This window comes from Tiliqua scincoides, chromosome 2, assembly GCF_035046505.1.
Source record: "Tiliqua scincoides isolate rTilSci1 chromosome 2, rTilSci1.hap2, whole genome shotgun sequence".
Taxonomy (NCBI): Eukaryota; Metazoa; Chordata; class Lepidosauria; order Squamata; family Scincidae; genus Tiliqua; species Tiliqua scincoides.
In genome coordinates this window covers 32,661,263-32,679,205 of record NC_089822.1, presented here as the reverse complement: position 1 = coordinate 32,679,205, position 17,943 = coordinate 32,661,263, and the positions used below count along the sequence as shown (strand labels likewise).

General features: G+C 40.6%; 1 protein-coding gene across 1 annotated transcript in view; it reads left to right on the top strand.

The window, feature by feature from the left end:
* FCHO2 (FCH and mu domain containing endocytic adaptor 2) overlaps positions 1–17,478 on the top strand; it is a 97,107-nt gene extending 79,629 nt beyond the window's left edge. The window contains exons 21-26 of the mRNA XM_066613327.1: positions 2,115–2,270; positions 5,795–5,927; positions 7,180–7,379; positions 12,020–12,084; positions 13,581–13,745; positions 15,164–17,478. Coding sequence (XP_066469424.1) covers positions 2,115–2,270; positions 5,795–5,927; positions 7,180–7,379; positions 12,020–12,084; positions 13,581–13,745; positions 15,164–15,186 — 742 coding nt within the window. The 3' untranslated portion in view covers positions 15,187–17,478. The remainder of the gene's footprint in view (positions 1–2,114; positions 2,271–5,794; positions 5,928–7,179; positions 7,380–12,019; positions 12,085–13,580; positions 13,746–15,163) is intronic.
* The last annotated feature ends 465 nt before the right edge of the window (positions 17,479–17,943 follow it).

Below are 17,943 nucleotides of genomic sequence, written 5' to 3'. Positions count from 1 at the left end.
GGGTTGTATCCTAGAACTAAATTTAGGATTCAACCCAGAAATTGGTAAACTTTGAAATAGGGAAAACAATGGAAAATGACTAAGTTTCATTGAATCTATCCATTTTAATTCCTCCTTTTACTAAAAAGTCTTAAGATAGCTATATAAAATATGCAAACATAGAAACTATTAAAATGTTAAAAAACTATCCATTCTTAGGGTGTCAGACAAAAGACCTGCAGGCCAGATAGGGCCCACAGAAGCTCTTTATCTGCCCCACCCCGATAACTGGGCTGTTCTAGCACCACCCTTTCAGCAGTGCCAATTCTACCAAGAGTCTGGGAGGGAGAGACAGAAGGAGGCCTCAGAAGGTGAAGCATTCTGTAGCATTCTACAGGTGAAGGAGAAGACCAGGAGGGGTAAGAAAGGGAGATGCTACTGAGATACTGGGAGTGCCTAATCATCACATGGGCCATCCTTTCAGCAGTGCCATTTCTGCTGAGGCATCATTTTGCAGATCCCCACTCAACTATTGAACTGTGAAGTGACGCTGTGGGTGATAATTGGGCTCTCCCATATCTTCAAAATATCATCAAGATTTGCACATTTTCTCTTCTATCATTTGCAGCTAATGAGTCTCTATATGAAAATAAAGTGCCCACTTATGGCCATCATCTGCTTAAGCCATTTCTGCCCAAAGTTGCATATACACAACTGGGATCAAATGTGTACACCTGTGGGCTGGGCGGAAATGGGTTAATGACATCACTACTTGCTCTCAGGCCGCCTTCATTCACTCACCATAGTCCTGGCTGATTCCCCTGTGAGTGTGCCACAGAACACTGCTTGGGAACCACTGCCCTAGTGTCATGTTCTGCATTTTCCTCTTCAGGTAGGACTAGAAATAGGACAATACCATGCCTTTCAGCCCTGAGAGGTGGTCCAGAAGAATACCATGGTTGAGAATCTCAAATACCACTGAGAGGTCCAGCAAAACCAACAATGGTGCATTCCCCCTATTTGTTCCTAGTGTAGCTTGTTAACCTATGCAGTTTTAGTCCCAGGCTCAGGCCGGAAGTTGCATTGAAAGGGTCAAGATAATCAGTTTCATATAAAATCCTCTGGAGCTAAGTGATTACCACGTGCTTAGTTACCTTGCCCTAAAAAGGAGATTATAAATTGGGTGGTAGATGTCAAGGGTTGAAGTCACAGGACCTTGTCATAACTAAGTAAACGAGGAATACAACCTACTGAAAGGACACAAATAAGGTTCCAGTATACAAAAAATCCTGTTTATAATTTGATGACAGTCTGGCATCCAAAAATATAAAACCTGGAGCAGGACTTAATTGAGTGACCTTAAACCTTGAGAAGATTTGAGTGTCAGATCTGCTGCTTTCTTTCTTGATCCTTGCCCAGTGTGGTTATTATGTCACCAATATGTGACCCTGCTCTCTTTTCCACCAGTTTCCAAGGGGATTGTCGAAGTTTTGGGGCACTGTTCTGTTGGCACCTGGATAAGGGTTAATAAACCAAAATTAAATCTTGGACAAGGCAGTGGTCCTCCTGATCCAGAAGGCCGCTATGTGGGTACTAGATCTATAACTTGCTCTGGACGGAGTAGTACTCCCTCTTAAAGAACGGGTTAACACCTTTCTGGAATCAGTTACTAGAACACTTGAGAACTACCCTATTGTTACATGATTTACAGTGAAGTTTAAATACTTGTTTCACGTGGGTTTCAAGAAGGAAGGGACCTCCTAGGGAACACTGTTTTAACGTCTGTTGCTGCTTTGATTTTATAGCTGCTCCTGTATTGTCTTTAATTATTTTTAATGGTTTTATTTGAATATTTTTACCTACAGTATGTTTAATTTTTATGTTGTGCACCGGAAAAAACGTATATAAATCTAATAAACAAGGGAGAGATTGCACTTCCTGAGGCATTTATGACCTAGCTGGTTCAGGGTTTGGTGTTGCAGTCTTACCTAGCATAAAAATTGTGTCATAAAGGGCTTAGTAAATAACATGCCAATGAATATTTAATTCTAAAGTCGATTGTATACATTACTGAAAGTAACATGCATTCAATAATTTTTCCAAAGTAACATTTCTATTTTCACATCTTTCTTCAGATGTATTGTGAAGATCACTGGTGATATGACAGTCTCATTCCCAAGTGGGATTATTAAAGTCTTCACCAGCAATCCATGTCCAGCTGTGCTCTGCTTCAGGGTAAAAAATACAAGCAAACTAGAGCAGATTCTTCCAAATGCACAACTTGTATACAGGTTTTGTATTTTTTTATCTAATAGCAAACCATCTAATCTGTAAATATACTTTGTTATCGTAGTACCTTTTCATTTGAAAAAAATGAATTCTCTCACTCTGTGAACATGCTTTGGTAAACTGCATTGTGTTTTTTTCCCCCTTTTAGTTTCTTTTAGTTCTTTCTCTTAGTTTCTTTTTCAGCACTGTCATTTCAATTCTAGTGCCTGTATTTGCAAGTTACTACTGGAGTTCAGCTAGAACAGACTAGCAAAAATAACTTTAGCCTATTTTTAAGTCATATAAACATTTGCCTCACTAGCATGATATTTGAAAGAAGAAATCAGTAGGAGACCAAGAAATACATTTTTTTCTGCATCATCATCATCATCATCATCATAATAATAATAACAACAATACTTTATTTTTATCCCGCCCTTCTCCCTAACGGGACCCATTACAGTGGACCCTTGGTATCTATGGGGGATCCATTCCAGGACCCCATGTGGATTCTGATGGTCTCGGGCCCTCTATTCCTCCAGAGTCGGCAGGAACTGTGCTCCCACTGCCTCTGGATGATGCTTTGAGGGCCTTCGGGAGGCTTTAGAAAGTCAGTTCTGGGTTATTGTAAACACCAGAAGTGACATTTAAAGACCTTAAAAAGCAGTTGGAGAACTGGGGAAGGCCTCTGGAACACCCTCTGGAGGCGACTGGAGCCAGTTGCCTCTGCAGGGTCCATGTCGGGCCAACCCCACAGGTTTGGGACTTGTGGGTAGTGAAATTCACAGATACAGTGGGCCCACTGTACAAATGTAACATAATTTAACAAAAATAAGTTATTAATGTGTAATGTTTAAAAGCATTTGCATGCTGATTCTGGCTTGCAATAATAAGAGGGATACGTCACTTGCATAAACTATTCAACTGTGCTTGAGTTATGTGGAAAGGAACGTGTTGAAACTTTGTAACTTCTGTCTTGCAGCCAGTTTACTTAGGTAAATTCATGAAATGGCCATCAGCTCCGCATGTCATCTGTTTGTGCACATTTTCTCACCATGTGGATGGTTGGCACAATCCTGATTGTCTCCACACAGCTTTACAGTTGCTAATGGTGACATGGATTCGTGCACTAAGTTTTAGCTGTTGCAATTACTTTCTTATTGTTTGGGAATACTTTGTAACAGAGAGCTTAGTCAACAATTTGTTGTAAGGCTGAGCTGCATCCAGATGTTTCTTTATTAGATTTTGCCCATGCAGCAGTCAGAAGTTTTTGTAGCTATATATTTTAGTGAGCACCATTATTAATGACTACAGTACTGTTATTCTGAATCATTTCATGAGTAATAGAGGACATTTCCTATTCTTTTAACTGTGTATGGTAAGTAGCACCCTGTGTGCTAATTTCGTTTGTTTGCTGTTTTATAGTGTGAAGAAATCAGCTGCTTACTAAGAAAGAGGTTTGATACTCAGAAACAAATTAGGAACTCTTATTATCTTCCAGCAAATGAGTAGTTGTAATATTTTTTTTATCATTTGCTGGAACATGTGATGCAAATTCTTTAGAGAATAATTCTAATATAGCTTTGAACTTCAGTTCTAGAGAAATAGTTCAGACATCACTTTTCATACAGAACTTGAAAACTGAAATTATGTCACTTGTACAAGTCCTGTGAATGAATTAACTTCCCTAAAGCTCACTGCTGCTGATGTTATGTCTGTGTAACTAGGATAAACATACTGTATATGCTATGAACCCTTGTACACTGAATTGTGGTAATCCATAAGAACATAAGAAGTGACTTGCTGGATCAGACCAAAGGCTCATTTAGTCCAGTTTCTTGTATCTCACACTGGTCCACCAGATACCTGTGTACCAGATACAAGATACTTGTATACCAGGGTGGCCAAACTATGGCTTGCAAACCATATGCAGCTCTTTGACATATCATATGCTGCTCACGGAAACATTTGCTGAGTTCCCTTTTGCATTACAATTAATATTAAAGGTAAAAAAGAAATTTTCAAGCTGTATGATTATTTACTGGTGTAAAGAGTTTACTGGGCTAAAATGCAAGTTTAATGTTCAAGGTGAGTTAATATATTTAAAAATTTAAATGCTTCTTAAATATTGTGGTTCTCAAACATCTCTCTTGCAGCTCTCAAACATATGATAAACTTCAGATGTGGTTAAGTAAGTTTGACCACCCCTGTTGTATACTGTTCCACCCCCCACCCCCCACCCCCGCATCTGACATTCTCAGATAGGCTATTTCTAAAACCCAGAGAGTGCATATAGTTGTCATGACTTGTTACGTGAAATGAACTTTTCCTCTGTAAATCTGTCTAATTCATTCTCAAAGGCATGTGGACCAGGTGCCATCATAGCATCCTGTTGCAAGTAATTCCACAGATTACTCACTGAATCAAGAAATATTTCTTTTTGTCTGTTCTGATTTTCTTGTCAATTTTACTGATTGTCCCCTGGTTCTGGTGTTGTGCGAGAAGGAAAAGAACTTCCTTCTATCCATCCCATGCATTATTTTATGTGTCTCAAACATTCCCCTACCTCCAGATGCCTTCTTTCAGGCTGAAGTACCCCAAATGTTGTCACCTTCTCTCATAAGAGAGGTGCCCTAGTCCACTAATCATTTTGGTTGTTCTCGTCATCCTGACCCAATTGTTGCATGCTCAACTATTGCTTTTTAAGTTTTAGTAGGATATGAACTAGGCTACCATCTTAGTCTTAGAAACCTGATTTGTTCCTGAACTCAGTCACTCAAAATGTATTGTTTAGTGACTACTGCTCATTGCATGCAAGCTGCTTATATTTAACATAAATTGATACCAAATAGCCACATATGAGAGTGATTAAAGCCATTGCTTTCTTCCAGCTACTTCTTTTACTGGGCAACATGGTTTGCCCAGGATATGATATTTTAAAAGAAAACAGGAACATACTATGTTCTGGAAGTGTTTGCACAAATTATATTTTGCCACATTTACTGATAAGTAAATTCAGTTTATCCCAGGACACTTGGCTTCAGGCCTAGTAGCAGCATGTGGCACTCTCGGGTGTGTGTGTACACTGCCTTTCGAAGACTACAGCTGATGGCTAGGCAGTGGCCTGCTTTCCCTTTACATTTTCCATGGAGCTGAGCATAAGGAGGCTAGAGATTAAAAATATAAATATAAAATTAATATAAAATATTATAAAAATATAATATAAAAATAAGTGAGATTCCATGACGTGTCAAGAAAAGTCTATGAGTTGGATCCAATGAACAATGAGCAGAAGGAAAATAGCCACTGGTGGTGTTCTGTTAAGGCTTGCACAATAATTCATGGTGTGTTATAATAGGCTAACATTCTTTCCATGAGTGGAAGACTCCTTCAGCATGCAGAAGCATACCTTTTAGATCAAATCTATTATCCACAGTTGTAGTTTTAAGGGGATCACAAAGTGTTGCACTGTTCCTAGTTTTGCAAATATTTCTAGTACAGACAAAAAGCTAAAGCCAGTGTTTTCACTCCTATTTTTTGCATACAGTGATACATCACAAAATGATTTGAATACAAGGGATTTTTGGATGAACATGCAAGCTGTCACAGTCTACCTCAAGAAGTTATCAGAGCAGAATCCCTCTGCCTCTTACTATAATGTAGATGTTCTAAAGTATCAGGTAATTATCTCGTTTGTTTCATAGTAGAAGCTGAAGAGGAATTTTCATATCTCTAAGGCAGGGTTTCTCAAACTGTGAGTCATGACCTGATTGTTGGTGGGTTGCTAAACTTTAGCTGATAGCTGAGAATGCATGGAGCCATATGGAAAGTGAAACTGAGCCATATCATGTGTTTACCTGCAATTATGCAAACTTGCCTTAGTCCACTGGAAAGGGCAGGCTGAGAGGAATCTAACGACACAGGATGTTCCTGATCCGATGAATGAAGCCCCCAAAAACACCCAAGAAGGAAGTCCCTCCCTCCAAGCTGACGAATGTATTCTTATGGAAAGTGAAACTAAGCTACACGTTTGTGTTTACTTGTGAATAAGCAAATGCGCCTTGGCTCCTGATCAGGTCAGACAAAGATGAATGCAAGACCACTAGAATGGTCCCAATCTGCTCAGGGCCAGGGTATCTTAGAGACTGCCTACTCCCATACAATCCAGCTCATCCCCTTAGGTCGTCAGAGAAGGCCTTTTTACAAGTGCTGCTGCCCAGGGAGGTACGTGGGGCGGTGGCAAGAAATAGGGACTTTTCGGTAGTGGCATCTACGCTATGGAACTCCGTCCCCCTTGATTTACAAACTGCTTCTTTCTTGAAACTTTCATAAGAACATAAGAACAAGAAGATATTTCTTTTTAGACATATCTGAAGATATTTCTTTTTAGACCCAGGCCTTCTGAGTTCCTGGCCTTTTAAACATCTTAACATTTTTTACATCTCTTACACCTTTTAACATCTGGTTTCGGGTTTGGGGCCTTGTATAAACTGCTGCTGTTTGCTCTTTTTACACCTTTTTGTCTGATCGCTGTTTTTAAGATGTTTTGCTACAAAAGTGTTTTTATCTTGTTTTTAAATCATGTTTTTAATTATGTTCTTCTTAAATTATTATTGTAAGCCGCCTTGGGTTCCTTCAGGGAGAAAGACGGGGTATGAATGAAGTAAATAGATAAATCTGATGAAAGTGGAGCTCAACAAATGCTCCAGAAGGCAGCCCCCCCCCACATCTGTTCTCTAACACAGTCACTGATAACTCATATGCAGATTATTCCCAAAGATTGTACTTGTATTCTCTGTACCATTTCTTTTTGAGGACTATACTGTAAAATGATTTTTTTAGAGCCCAGAGACTCATGATGGTAACTGAGTTGTGCAATGCATAGTGTTTCCTGGACAGAATCTAAAAATCATGTTTTAATTATTTTCAAAGGTATCTTCAAATGGTATCCAATCTACCCCTTTGAATCTAGCTACATACTGGAAATGCAATGCTAGCACCACTGATGTAAGAGTAGATTACAAATACAACCCAGCATCTATGGCAGTGCCAAGTGTTCTGTCTAATATACAAGTCATGGTGCCTGTTGATGGAGGTGTAATGAACATGCAGTCACTCCCGCCAGCAAAATGGTAATATTTTTTAAAATTTATGTTTTATAGAAATTGTTCTAGTTTGCTGCTGCTTGTTATATGTAGCCTTTAAAACTGAATTGTAAAAAGCAGTCCCAGCTTTAGTGATGTCCCCTTTTTGTTCATTTTAAACATTTTGGTTTCACCATTCTGAACTACCTGTCGAATTTCCTGCTGTACACCTTCCCAAGTTAATATATAGATATTTGAATATCTAATTCCAGCTTTAATTCTGAATTAAACTGATATATTTCTCAAGATACAGTATTTAGACTGCAAAGCTTCTGGGAAGGATCTGCATAATTTCCCTCCTATGTCTGGTTTCTATTTTTTTGTAAGTAAAGACAACTTAAAGTTTAATGTAAACAAGTGAAATAAGCTCTTGGATATACTAAGGGTTAAAATACAAGGAACAGACAGTTCTGTATCCCTGGTTAGCAACTAATTTTGGCTTTGCCACTGACTAGATGTGATGGTGGCAGTTGCATATGTACACAGAACATCCCCAAGCATGTGGATTGGGTCTGATATTAAAAACAAATGGGGCTAGTTCCCTCACCCCAATACTTTCTGCATGCTTCCCCTCAGACTTCTAGCATTTTTCTTTATACTCTCAGAAATGCTGTTGGCATTTTTTTCCCCAGTTTGCAAAGAGGGATCTCCACTCCTCTCATTCTGTGTCATTGAAGCCATTCTGTATTCTGAACATTCTGTATATTCAGGCACATGAAATACCTACTCTCATATCCAGTTTGGCCCTCATATCCATGTGATCAGAACACTTGAAAATGGATTTTTAATGCCTTCCCTATCAGGATGAAATGTAACAAAATTTTTGATTCCCCCCCCCCCTTATATTTAATTGTTCACTTCCATTTTGTCTATGCCTTGGTTCAGACACAGGAGTCAGCAGCTGAGATGTAAAAAGGACGAAATCTGACAAAATGTTTATGACTGTTCGCAAGTCATATGAACACCTTCACCTGGTAGGATGGTGGTTGAAGAGCCATTTCTAGGTTTTGGTTTGTGTAAGAGAAGGTGATTTTTCATGTGATTAACGATCAGATTGAAGGGCACCAGGAGCTAGAATAGAAGTCTCTGATTGCCTGTCTACTCTTGGACCCTTGTTCTTATAAGCTTTATAATTTCTGCAAAACCTATTTTAACCATAATGGCTTATTTTTTTATGTTATTTTCTCTGTTAGATTCTTTTCCTGTGTTTTCACATTCACAGTAAAGGAAGAGATGAGTGGGGTTGAAACCAGGCCATGCCCATGTATCTGTAATGAAGAGCACAGCTATCAAAAAAATAAGCCAATTCATCTCTTGGCTGCACCTTTTCAGGCTGGACAGCTTATTTTCCATATAAATATGTGATTTTTTCTAAATCATTGTTGGCAACCTTCAGTCTCAAAAGACTATGGTATTGTGGCGCAGCGTCTAGTGTGGCTGAAAAGGCCGATTCAGGAGTGACAATCCCTTCCACACTGGGAGCAAGTGTAGTGTGTCCCTGGTCTGTCTCCCTGGCTGTGGGCCTTCCTTCTTTGCCTCTTTGCCTCAGTCTGTTGGCAAAGTGTCTCTTCAAACTGGGAAAGGCCATGCTGCACAGCTTGCCTCCGTGCAGAACGCTCAGAGGCCAAGGTTTCCCATCTGCTGAGGTTCATTCCTAAGGCTTTCAGATCCCTCTTGCAGATGTCCTTGTAGCGTAGCTGTGGTCTACCCGTAGGGCGCTTTCCCTGCACAAGTTCTCCATAGAGGAGATCCTTTGGGATCTGACCATTGCCCATTCTCACGACATGACCAAGCCAACGCAGGCGTCTCTGTTTCAGCAGTGTATACACGCTGGGGATTCCAGCTCGTTCCAGGACTGTGTTGTTTGGAACTTTGTCCTGCCAGGTGATACCGAGGATGCGTCGGAGGCAGCGCATGTGGAAAGCGTTCAGCTTCTTCTCCTGTTGTGTGCGAAGTTTCCATGACTCGCTGCAGTACAGAAGTGTACTCAAGACACAAGCTCTGTAGACCTGGATCTTGGTATGTTCCATTAGCTTCTTGTTGGACCAGACTCTTTGTGAGTCTGGAAAACGTGATAGCTGCTTTGCCGATGCGCTTGTTTAGCTTGGTATCGAGAGAAAGAGTGTCGGAGATAGTTGAGCCAAGGTACACAAAGACATGGACAACCTCCAGTTCGTGTGCAGAGATTGTAATGCAGGGAAGTGAGTCCACATCCTGAACTATGACCTGGGTTTTCTTCAGGCTGATTGTCAGTTCAGAGTCTTGGCAGGCCTTGCTAAAACATTTCATGAGCTGCTAGAGATCTTTGGCAGAGTGGGCGGTGACAGCTGCATCGTCGGCAAAGAGGAAGTCACGCAGACATTTCAGCTGGACTTTGGACTTTGCTCTCAGTCTGGAGAGGTTGAAGAGCTTTCTGTCTGATCTAGTCTGGAGATAGATGCCTTCTGTTGCAGTTCCAAAGGCTTGTTTCAGCAGGACAGCGAAGAAATTCCCAAACAAGGTCGGCGCAAGAACACAGCCCTGCTTCATTCTGCTTTGGGTGTCAAAGGGGTCTGATGTGGAGCCATCAAAGACTACAGTGCCCTTCATGTCCTTATGGAAAGACCTGATGATGCTGAGGAGCCTGGGTGGACATCCGATCTTGGGAGAATCTTGAAGAGGCCGTCCCTGCTGACCAGGTCGAAAGCCTTCGTGAGATCTATGAAGACTATAAAGAGTGGCTGTCGTTGTTCCCTGCATTTCTCCTGCAGCTGTCTAAGGGAGAATACCATATCAGTGGTGGACCTGTTGGCTCGGAATCCGCACTGCGATTTTGGATAGACGCTCTCTGTAAGTACCTGGAACCTCTTCAGTGCAACTCGGGCAAATAGCTTTCCTACAACGCTAAGGAGAGAGATGCCACAGTAGTTGTTGCAGTCACCCCTGTCACCTTTGTTCTTGTACAGCATGACGATGTTTGCATCCCTCATATCCTGTGGTATTCCACCTTCTCTCCAGCAGAGGCAGAGGATTTCATGCAGCTCAGTGGTGATGATCTCTTTGCAGCACTTTAGGACTTCAGCAGAGATGCTGTCTTTCCCAGGTGCCTTGCAAGAAGCGAGGGAGTCCAGGGCCACATGAAGTTCTGCTAGGGTTGGTTCACTGTCAAGCTCCTCCAACACAGGCAGGCACTTGATGTTGTTCAGTGCTTCCTCGGTTACTGCATTTTCTCAGGAATACAGCTCAGAGTAGTGCTGCACCCAGCGTTCCGTCTGCTGTGCCCGGTCCTGGATGACCTCGCCTGTGGCAGACTTCAGAGTGGCAGTTTTCTTCTGTGTTGGACCTAGGGCCAGCTTGATACCATCATACATCCCCTTGATGTTGCCTGTGTCAGCTGCTATCTGTATCTGGGAACAGAGTTGGAGCCAGTAGTCGTTAGCACATCTCTTGGCAGTCTGCTGGACTTTGCTGCGAGCAGCTCAGAGGACCTGCAGGTTGCGCTCACTGGGGCAGGCTTTGTATGCTGCTAGAGCTCTCCTCTTTTCCTCAATCACTGGTGTCAACTCCTCAGAGTGGGCTTCAAACCAATCTGCCATCTTGCTGGTCTTCCTGCCGAATATGGACAAGATGGTGTTGTAAATGGCATTCTTGAAATCTTCCCATCTGTTGGATGCATCTGCATCGGCTGGGCCTGGAAGAGATTCCTCAAGCACTCGTGCAAATTCCTCCACTTTTCCCTGATCCCAGGTCTTGCTGGTGTCAATGCGAGGTCTTCCTTCCTTTTTCTTGTGATACAGTCACTTAGTTTGCAGTTTCACTCTGCTGCACACCAGGGAGTGGTCAGTGTCACAGGCAGCACCCTGATAACTACATGTGATCTTGATGCTGGGAAGGCTGGAGCGTCTGGTGAGAATCAGGTCGAGCTGGTGCCAGTGCTTTGATCTTGGGTGTCTCCAAGAGACTCTATGTTGGGGCTTCGTTGAAGAATGTGTTGCTGACGCAGAGACTGTGATGACAGCAAAGCTCTAGCAGGCGTTGGCCATTTTCGTTCATCCTGCCAGTGCCGAACTGGCCTAAGCAAGTGGGCCACGAACTGTGATCAGCACCAACTCTAGCAATGGAATTGCCGAGGATGAACAATGGCTCTTTTTTGGGGGATTTTCTTGGTAGTGGTGGCCAGGTCCTCATAGAATTTGTCTTTAGCTTCTGCTGAAGATGACAGAGTCAGTGCATATGCACTGGTGAGAGTGACAAGTCCTGCTAATGAGTGGAGCTATAGGGACCAAATTTTCACTTCCTGCAGAAGGTGGGATGATGGATTTCAGCAGGGTATTTCTGACCGCAACGCCATGTTCCCTGGTCTCGTTTGGTGGTTTTCCCTGCCAGAAAAATGAGAAATTTCTCTCCTTGACAGATCCTGAATCTGGCAACCTCGTCTCTTGAAGGGCAGTCTGTCCATCTGCAATCTGCTCAGCTCCATGTCGATGACAGCTGTTTTGCGTGCGTGATTTTTTTCCCCTAAATAGCTTCTACTTAAGCTATCCCAGTACCAATAGCTTGGTGTGAAACTCACCAGGAGAGTGGATATAGTATAATAATATTTCTAGAGAACTGCCATTACCTCAAGTAACCAGGTCTTTTTCTTACAGGAATGCAGACCAGATGAAAGCTTTTTGGAAATTATCGGATATTTCAGAAAAATCAGAAAATGGAGGTAAGAATTTTTTTTGTTTGATATGTAAGAAAAATAATTTGTCTTTTTTTAAAGTTGTCAAATAACTGGGCAAGTTACTTACCAGTAAGTTGTAGGAAAAAAATTACGATGTCTCAAGAATGCCCACTTTCTCTTATAATTATTAAAGGTTACTTATCTGCGATATGGGATGAAACATGACTGTGAGATCTATTTTACTGCATGCTTCACAAACCTGCCTCTTTGTCTTTGTGGCCCTTTCCTTGTTCTGTCATCCAGTAATGGGCTTTTCTATTTCTTGGTATTACTTTTCTTACATTCATACCGTATGTTTTTCTTCTGCTTTATATGTACTGAGTTGCTTCTCATCCTACCTATTAATAAGACTTGCTTTTTGTGAGTTATTCAGTAGTTATTTTGCTGTGGCCCCAACTTGAAAGGACATCGCTTTCTCAAACACACTTTTTCCTACAGCGTCTGTACAGGTTGATTACCCCTTAATCGGAATTTCAAATTCTGGAATGCTTTAAAATCTGGAACGTTTTTGAGTGCTGAGCGCCAAGGGTGTCAAAGCAAGAAAAAGAAAATTAGAAGGCAGGTTAAAAGTACTTGTTTTGTAGTTGATCAGAAGTGAAACTCAGCAGGAAAACCTTTTAAAGCAAGGTGAAAGAAGAGCCACCCAAGGACAACAGAAATGCAGATAAAAAATGTAACTGCCAGGAAGGAATGGCTCATCACAGCAGAGGCCATCTGATCCAAGAAGTGAAGCAAGGACACTTCACTAGATCAGTATAATCTGAGAGTTCGCACAAGAAGGGTAGAGGTAGGAAATACACGGTCACTTTGGCATTCATTGAGCAGCATCGGTAGAGAGAGAATGGTGAGAAATGGTGCAGAGATTCCTAGTTTCTTGATGGAGGCTGTGTTTGCAAGTGGTCTACTTTGTGCTGAGTAGCATCCCCCCATGCCTTGCAAGGAAGCTGGTCGGTATAGCACAAGGGCATGCTGGGGTGCTACTCAGCAAACACTGAGTTGCAAACACTGCAACCCCTGGCATCAGACTTTGCAGAAGGTGGCACAGAGCTGAGTGGGAGGCTTGAGTGCCTTACAGCAGGTAACAGGGTTACAAGAAGAGGCAATCCAGGAACCTCGCCCAAATTGGACTGCACATTGTGGACTGCACCAATGGTACGTTCAGTCTTTGCCTGCAAGAAGCAGGTTGCAATCCCCAAGGTACAGGAACTCATTATGTTTATGCAAATATTATAACACCTGGAAAATGTCAAAATCCAGAACACTTCCAGTTCTGTGCAATCCAGATAAGGGATATACAACCTGTACTTCTTTCTCCTCCCATGTAGATACTTTGCTTTTTGCTGCACTGAATTTGTGTGCTGGTGTTACGGTTCTAAGATCTTCCAAATGGTTTTTTACTCATCCATTTGTTATGTTACATCAAAGTCCTTAATTTAGTGTGTGTATTCTCCTTCTCTTCCCCCCCCCCTTGCTCTGAATAGGCTCTGGCTCCCTCAGGGCCAAATTTGATCTTTCAGATGGACCCAGTAAGCCAGCAACACTTGCCGTGCAATTTATCAGTGAAGGGAGCATTCTTTCAGGAGTCAACATTGAATTAGTGGGCACAGGCTATCGGCTTTCCCTAATTAAGAAGAGATTTGCCACTGGTAAGGAACTATGTTACAAGACTGTTTCTAACTGTTTTTAGGATGGAGTTAAACTGGGTCAATTTGACTGCCAAGCAAGTGCATATGTCATTTGTGTACACTATGCATGTCACTGAAGTTCCTTACAGTTGGCATCATAAAATGCAAAGAGGAGATGTCTGTCTAGAGTAAAAAACATGTCAGTATACTAGATACATACAAGGAAAATGAGTTTGGATCTAGCCCTCTGGATCATGTCAGTCACACAGTTAGACATTCTTCTGTTTGTGTTTTAGTGCTCACTACAGCAAATGCTGGTGTATGCTTAACAAACAACTTCTCCAGTGTAATGTGTAACTCAGCCTTCAGACCTGTGTGTGGATTTGACATCTTGAAATATAGGCATAGGGTTGGCATATACAGGTCCAGCCTTGTTATACACGGATTTGACTCAACATGAATGGCCACTGCAAATGAGAAGGAATGTGCTGATCCCTGGAGAAGGGGAAAAGTGCACCCCTTTAGAATCAGTTTAAAAAACTGAACAGTCCTTTAACAGTAGCCTCCTTAATGAGAGGGGGGGCAGCTGGCTGACAATCCATCAGTCCTTCTCTCTCCAGGCGACCTCTCCCTTCCCCCTGAGCATGTGAAAGAAGGGTGATCACTTTGCATTGGTGAAGGGAGTGGCTGAGTGAAGGCCTTTCTAAGCACTTGGAGGATGACTGATTGATGGATTGTCTTCTTAATGACTCTTATCTTACACCACAAAGGTCAGCAAGGCTGTTTTTAAATCACCGGAGCAAGGGAACTTTGTTTTTTAAATGGATTTGCTTTAGTGCATTTTTTGCCATCCACGTGAGTTCTGGGAACGGAACCCACGCGAATAATAAGGCTCAACCTGTATAAAGTTCAAACATTTAACATGTGTCCTTAATTTTCTTCTATTTAAAAGACAAGTATTTTACAGTGGGCTCTCAGTATCGGTTCCACAACCCCCGTGGATCCACGGATAATGAAATCTGCAGGGGACGGGAGGGTGGAGGTACCTTAGCTACTTATTTGGTGGCTGTCCCAGGCCCTCCTGAAGTCACACCAGCATCCAAGCGTCTTCAGAAGGCCTCCTTGGCACAGCCAGAAGTCACTTCCTGTTTGCATCCACAACTTCTGGTCATGTCCAGATGGTGTTCTGAGGCAGAGGGAGGCTTGCAGCCCACTCCATGGGCCTTTCCCAGTCTCAAAACACTTCCTGGATGCAACAGGAAGCCACTTCTAGTTGCATCCAGGAGGCCCTCTGAGCTGGGGCTTGGCATCCATGGATGCCAAACCCATGAATAAGGAAGGCCCACTGTATGTGTAAGCAATAGCAGTCCATGTAACTGTTGTTAAAATATCACTGTATTGAAAAGATATTAACTACAACAAAAATTTGTGTCTTTCAGGACGATATATGGCAGACTGCTGATGAACCTGTGGATAAAATTAGTTCTCTCAATGAATACCAGATCATTCTTTCTTTACTACTTTTCCAACACTATTTTAACATGCATTAATTTTTGAAAATATGTCGACTAGAGGTTATACACAACAAAAATGCACTTTTTAAAATAAGTCATTTAAAACTATTCTTTATTTTATAATAGCACTGAAGTGAACTCCAACACTAGCTGTAGAAAATTGACTGAAATACTGGGAAACAAGATTATTCAGATGCTTAGTAATGAGATAGGGTATGAGCCAAAACAGCAGTCATTTGTGGCATTTGAATGGTGTGGTGCTTTGTGACACCATAAACAACTACATTTTAGCTTTCTATGAATATTTCTATGAACTTGTATAATTTTCCACTTCCATTATTGCCATTTCATAAATAAAACCATGGCAAAGTAATTTTGTTTCACTCTTGTGTATTCATGTGCCATATCTTGTTAGAGATATGTATACAAAGCAATTTGATTTCCATATACCATATACAATTCAGTGTACATTTTTATAAAATATTTTTTTAATGCAAGTGCAATGTTTTCTTAAAAAAATTGCAGCAGACAACAGATACTTCTGCCATTAGTTAAGTTTATGGGAGTTGTAATTTTTGAATTAATGCTGTAGATTAATTTATTTTTATATGGAATGTGTAACATTTGTGCCTTTTTAAAATTGTGCCTGTCAAAATGTTGTTTATGTGCCTCTCATTTCCTTTTTCAATGTCTGGGTCTTCCACACAGAAAACTTGGTGTTTTTCTGTGTAATAAATAAAACTACAGAATTCCCCAGTCAGGGACTTAGAAGGGAAATTTACTTTCAGTGAACTTTCAACGTTCAGAATATTAAGTGACTTCCTTGTGGGTTAATTGCAATAAATGCAGCCACTGTAAAGGGAACTGCTTGACTTTGATATCTTTACAGAAAAACATCTTGATATCAAAATTTTCAGTATCACCAAAGATGTGTAAAATCCTGAAGGTGCATTACATAATGATTTCAAAGCATTAATTTATAAAACAACAATTGTAGCATTTCCCTTTGATTGTAAAGTTTAGAAGATTCAGGGGCTTTCAGAGATAACATGAGTGTAAATGTATTGCTTGTCAGGAATAGCATTCTTTAAAAGGTTTTTAAAACAGAATAAAAGTGGTCATTTGTGTATGTTTTCAACAGTGTTGATAAACCAAGTAATTTAAATGGTTGGATGAGTCTGATCTCTTTGCCGTATTTTAAAATCAGTGGCAAATAGTGTTTTGAACAGTAGTTGAAGTGATCCAGTGGGATCATTTTTAATACAAATTATTTTTTTTAAGAGGGTGGTGGATATTATGCTATTAAAAGACATTCAGTGCTGAAATCAAAAGTTATAGGGATAGAATCAACATTATTCCTTTAAATTCTAGGGGCAAGGAAAACATTTATGAACAATAATTAAGCTTTGAAAAACTTTGTAAAACCACTAATGAATTGGCCCATCACTCTTTATATATAAATCTGTATATATAATGCCTGCAGCCATATAAATTTGAGTGAATGTTGCAAACTGTAAAGGTTCATCCAATGACAGGTGCATATGTTCAATTGATTTCAGAAGAATTTTTACAATAATTGTGGTAGAATTGTGATCAAAAGACTTCATATTTGATAGTTTGTCTATTACATGTTTTCATGGTTTTAATCAAATATTAACTAGATTTAATTGGAGTAGTAATATTGGATATTCATATTGTAAAATGTTACTGAATGATGATTAGAACTTAACTAGAATTGGCATTTCAAATGGTACAGTATCTTCCTGGTGTCTTAATTGTAATCTGTTTTTGCAATCAAAACTTGTCTGGGCACTGAAATATCTTGCTATCTGAATTTCCATCTATTTTATTCTCAATTTTAAATCATGTATTCTTAATTAGTGCAAAAGTTATGCTTCAGCACTTTTAATGTAGCTTTCTTACCAAGTGTTCTCAAGCATTCATTCGCAAAGGGTGCAGGTTACAATTTTGAAGCCATACAAGTTTATATAGACTTTTTGTAAAGAAATCTAAAAACTGTATAAAAGTACAGATATCTGAAAACTGCATGTAGCAAGCTGGATCTTGCTTGTTTATAACGTGATCATCTTTGTAGGTGCCTCCTAGAGAAAATTTGTAAACACAACTTTAAAGTGTCTGAGGTTTCTATGAATTGTAAATTAGAGCAATATAGATCTATCTTACAAAACTGTAAATATATCTGATCTTTCATAAATGTAAAAAAAATGCACCCCATAATAAACATGTAATATATAATTTATAAGTTGATGTTTGCTGCTTATATACTACATATATTTAAATGACGAAACAGTCTCTTTGGGCAGACAGTGCTAACCTTGTGTGGTGGCTGTTTAGAGAGGGGAGCTACAGGAGATCCTTCAGCCTTCTTGGTTGAAAGAAAAAAGGTACAACTGCCATCTTGATACAGGCCATTTATTGTGCTCTTACCAACAGCACTTGGAGGATTTCCCCCTTTCTTTCCTGCAGTATAAAAAAAGTTTCTCGCATAGAAAATGCTGTTGTACATCCCAGGCAGCTAAACAAGCTTAATGGGGAGGGATCTGGGGTGTGCTGTCTAGGAACCTTCCCAGAAACATACGCTAGTAGGCTGAGGAAGCCATCTTCAGAAGAACAAGCTCTTTGCTGGAAGAATTAGTCTGAGTTGGCAACCTTCAGTCTCGAAAGACTATGGTATCGTGCTCTGA